This window comes from Myotis nattereri (assembly GCF_964212035.1).
Source record: "Myotis nattereri genome assembly, chromosome: Y".
Lineage (NCBI taxonomy): Eukaryota > Metazoa > Chordata > Mammalia > Chiroptera > Vespertilionidae > Myotis > Myotis nattereri.
In genome coordinates, this window is record NC_138094.1 from 13,370,893 (window position 1) to 13,375,124 (window position 4,232).

General features: G+C 51.2%; 1 protein-coding gene across 1 annotated transcript; it reads left to right on the forward strand.

Moving 5' to 3' along the window:
- Positions 1 to 362: 362 nt before the first annotated feature.
- LOC308512342 (cyclin-Q-like) lies at positions 363 to 3,563 on the forward strand (the record flags this gene model as incomplete). The annotated part of the gene is made up of 2 exons (XM_081082115.1): positions 363 to 1,170; positions 3,544 to 3,563. 2 exons carry the CDS (start codon positions 363 to 365, stop codon positions 3,561 to 3,563), a joined length of 828 nt encoding a protein of 275 aa, XP_080938241.1.
- Positions 3,564 to 4,232: the final 669 nt, after the last annotated feature.

Consider the following 4,232-nt stretch of genomic DNA (forward strand, 5'->3'; position numbering starts at 1 on the left):
TACTACAAGCCACCATTCTCAGAACTGCCTCTTACTGGAACAAAAACAGACATAAAGACCAATGGGACAGAACAGAGAACATAGAAGTCGACCCTAACCATTATGCTCAATTAATATTTGACAAAGGGAGGCAAAAGCATAGAATGGAGTCATACAGTCTCTTCAATAATTGGTGGTGGAACCTGGATGGCAGTCAGGCCTAGGCAGGGCTGGGTAGGTGGGGCGGCGCGGGGCGGGGCAGGGCGCGGTGGGGCGGGGCGCGGTGGGGCGGCTGCGCACTGGGCTAGGACTCTGCTGGCACAGGCACTGCACTGGAGACTCTTGCCCTTCCCGCGGGGTCTGGGGCCTCCCAGCAGGGCCCCATGGAGGACCTTAGCCTGGACAGCTGCAGAGAGGAGGACGCGGCGCCAGGCGCCAAGGGGTGGCCCGAACCCCAGGCGAGGGTGCACTTCCGCGTGACAAGGTTCATCATGGAGGCAGGTGTCAAGCTAGGGATGCAGAACATTCCCCTCGCCACCGCCTGTGCCATTTACCATAAGTTCTTCTGCGAGATCAACCTGGACGCCTATGACCCCTACTTGGTCGCCATGTCTGCCCTTTACTTGGCTGGCAAAGTGGAAGAACCGCCCCTGCGAACCCGTGACATCATCAACGTGTCCAACAGGTACTTCCACCCAGGCAGCGAGCCCTTGGAGATGGACTCCCTAGTCTGGGTGATCCAGGACAGCATTGTGCAGTGCGAGCTCCTTGTGCTGCGGGTACTGCGCTTCCAAGTCTCCTTTCAGCACCCACACAGGTACCTGCTCCACTACCTGATTTCTCTCAAGAACTGGCTGAATCCTTACAGCTGGCAACGGACCCCCATCTCCGTCACTGCCTGGGCCCTGCTGCGGGACAGCTACCGCGGGGGGCTGTGCTTCCGGTTCCAGGCTCAGCACATAGCGGTGGCGGTGCTCCACCTGGCCCTGCAGGTCTATGGGGTCCAGGTGCCCGCTGAGGCCATGGCCGAGAAGCCATGGTGGCAGGTGTTTAGTGGCGACCTTACCAAGCCAATCATTGATAACATTGTGTCTGATCTCACTCGCATTTATACCATGGACACAGAGATCCCCAAAGACAAGCCTGGGACACTCGGCTGCCAGGGGACAGCGCCACCACATCGCCCTGAGGGCCGGTCCCCAGAGCACTGGCAGGGAGGACTGGTTTTGTGCTGCTGGAGACAGGCCGGTGAAGGCGATGACATGCTGCCACTTTGATTCTCAGGCTTTGACTCTCCCTGGCAGCCAAGGTCCAGATGGGGATGGGCGCTGCACCTCCCGCGGGCAGGAGGGTGCCGCGGGCAGGAGGGTGCTGCGGGCAGCTCTGAGGCCTCCGTGTCTGCTTTTGTCCTTTGAAAGGACGCAGACTACAGCCGAGGTTTGCGATCAGTGGAAGGAAAATCAAAGAACGGATGGGACTGTGCCCCAGGGGATTTTTTTAAAGGCCAGATTTAGAGAAAGTATGACTCAATTATCATAGAGGAAATTTTATTTTGTTTCATTGAAGATATTACAAAGCCAAAATAAAAACATAATAATAATTGGTGTTGGACTTATAGCACAGATACATGCAAAAAAAATTAGTCTAGACCACCAACTTACACCATACACAAGTATAAATTGGGAATGAATAAAGGACTTAAAAGTAAGTGGGTAACCATGAAAATCTTAGAAGAAGCAAAATATCAGGCATCTGTCTCCACAATACCTTTACTGATACAGCTCCTAGGGCAATGGAAACTGAGGAGAAAAGAAACAAATGGGACGACATCAAATTAAAACACTTCTGCAGAGAAGAAGCGGCCAACAAATACAACAACAACAACAACAACAAAACAAGGAAGTCCACTGCCTGGGAGAAGATATTTGCCAATGTTATATCAGATAAGGACCTATTCTCCAAAATTCATACTGAACTCATCCACTAAACAAAAGGAAGATCAACATTCCAATAAAATACTGGGCACCACCACCACGAAGGCCCCTTCTGACTTATGGTGGCCCAGTTCCTGTGATGATTATTACAGCCACACAGGAGATGGGTATGATGGGGGCACGGCAATTACTGCAACAGCCGATGGGACACCCCTGTAAGAGGTCCTGAGTGTGGTGCTGGCGGCGATCACAGGATACACCATGTATGCAAGAGAGAGTGAATCATGCAGTACAGTAGCTCACCTGATTGGGCACTTGGGGAGTCAGAGCGGAAGCCCCTGTGACAGAAGAATTAGACACTGAAAATAAAAATGATAAGGTACAGACAATATTTTATTGTAAGCAATTTGGCTTCTGTTATTTAAGAATGACAAAAAGCAAATGGTAGGTTTGGGGGAAGCATCAAGAATTGTAGGTACCATTATGAAGTTTCAGGATTGGAGGCAAGGTTTGAATTGTACAAGGTTGCTTCCTAAGTGCTGATTTAAATTACAATATACTTAAATGTTTAAATTTTACATATTGTATTGTTAACATATTCAGAATATAAGCACAACCAACAGACCAACAGAGGCAAGACACTGGGAGTGGGTGACAAGAACAAGAGACTAGAGATAGAGGAAGCCGGAGGGAAGATCAGTAGAAAAAAAGAAAGAGACATATATATTATTTTTTGTAAAACCTTAAACACTAACATTACAAAAAATTTTCAGAAGAACGTGTTCTGCAACATGGGATTTCTTGTCTGATTTTACAACAAACACAGAAAAGCAGTCCGTTTGGATGGTGAGTTATATTCATGGCCCTAAATTTCCCAGGGTGTCTATGACCATATGTGCATGAAGTCTTTGAAGTGAACTGCATACAAAATGAAGCAGTGTGTTATTTCGTCATGGCATGCTGCCCTGTTTTCCAGTTAGGGAGGGTACACAAATGAGGTATTCTCCTTGGAAAACCTAAATGGATAAAAGGATTGAAGAACCTCTGACAAGGCTGCAAAACAAGGATTCCTCCAGCTCTGTGGCCCACACTTTGCCCCCTAAGATACTGATAAGGAGCAGGACGATCCCACTGGCCCCAGGAGTTAGAGGAGACCTTGGGGAAATGGGAGATGGTGGTGAGCAGCAACAGGGCAATGTGGCGTGGCAGCACAGCAGCCTAGGCCTCAGCATGAGGAAGATTCACAGACACCTGTGGAAAGGAGTATAGGAAGAACATGTCATGGCAGCCCCTGTTGAGGGGCAGGTGGAAAGGCCTGAAGGTGCTGTGGGTGGCCTAGAGGGAGAGTTCAGAGGAGGGGCTGAGGTAATCTGCTTTGACTCTGAGTGACAGTGGACATGCACACTCCCTCCTCCTGCCTAAGCCCCCCTGCCTGAGCTGGAATTGCACTGCCCTTGTTGTGCTGGTAGTTCCTGTCTCAGCCACACACCCTGCGGCCCTGCTGTTACAGGCTGTTTCCCTCCCAGCATCCAGGTGTCCCTGTGAGAGAAAAATAATGGCCCAGGAACCTGGCAGCACACCAGGGGAGAGCCCAGGCAGCCCCTCCTCACCCGTCCTGTCCGCTCACTAGGGGCCACCATCCTCTCATAGTACTTCAGGGGATTGAGCCACAGGTCCTTGCTGATGATCTGGTAGGGCAAACAGACCTGGGTTAGGCGAACACAGGGACCCAGATAGAAACCCAAGCAGCAGGCGGACACAGGAAGCTGCATGCTGGCATGGCCAGTGACATCCCACCTCAGCAATCCTGCCAGATGCTGTCACACTGTGGTCAGAGAACCAGTAGAAGAAGCTGGCACTGCTGTCCTGGAGCCTGTGGCTGTAGACTTCTCGTTCACAATGCTGGTACCACTGAATGGGAGTGGCACGGGACAACCTGTATCCTGCAGGAGAGGGGTATGTGAAGCTGGGTGCATCGCCTTCCATCCCTGCCCACCACCAGCTGCAGCCCATGCAGGGAGCCTCCTCTTACCTGTGAGGTTGATGAGATACTCCTTCACAATCACAAGGTTGCGGAAACAGGGGTTGCTGTGGAAGTACAGGCTAATGGTGCAGCAACCCCAGGGATGCCTGACTTCCCTCACCTGCAGAAGGAAAGTGGATCCAGGGAGTAAAATCGCAGCCCAGTGCTGCCGCCTGTAGCTGTTTTCAGGGACAGGCCATTTCCCCACCTGCCCTCCACTACTCCTTGGACCAGGTGCACTTACCTTCAAATCAATCACATGGCCAAGCATATTTTCATCTTGGACGCTGATCATG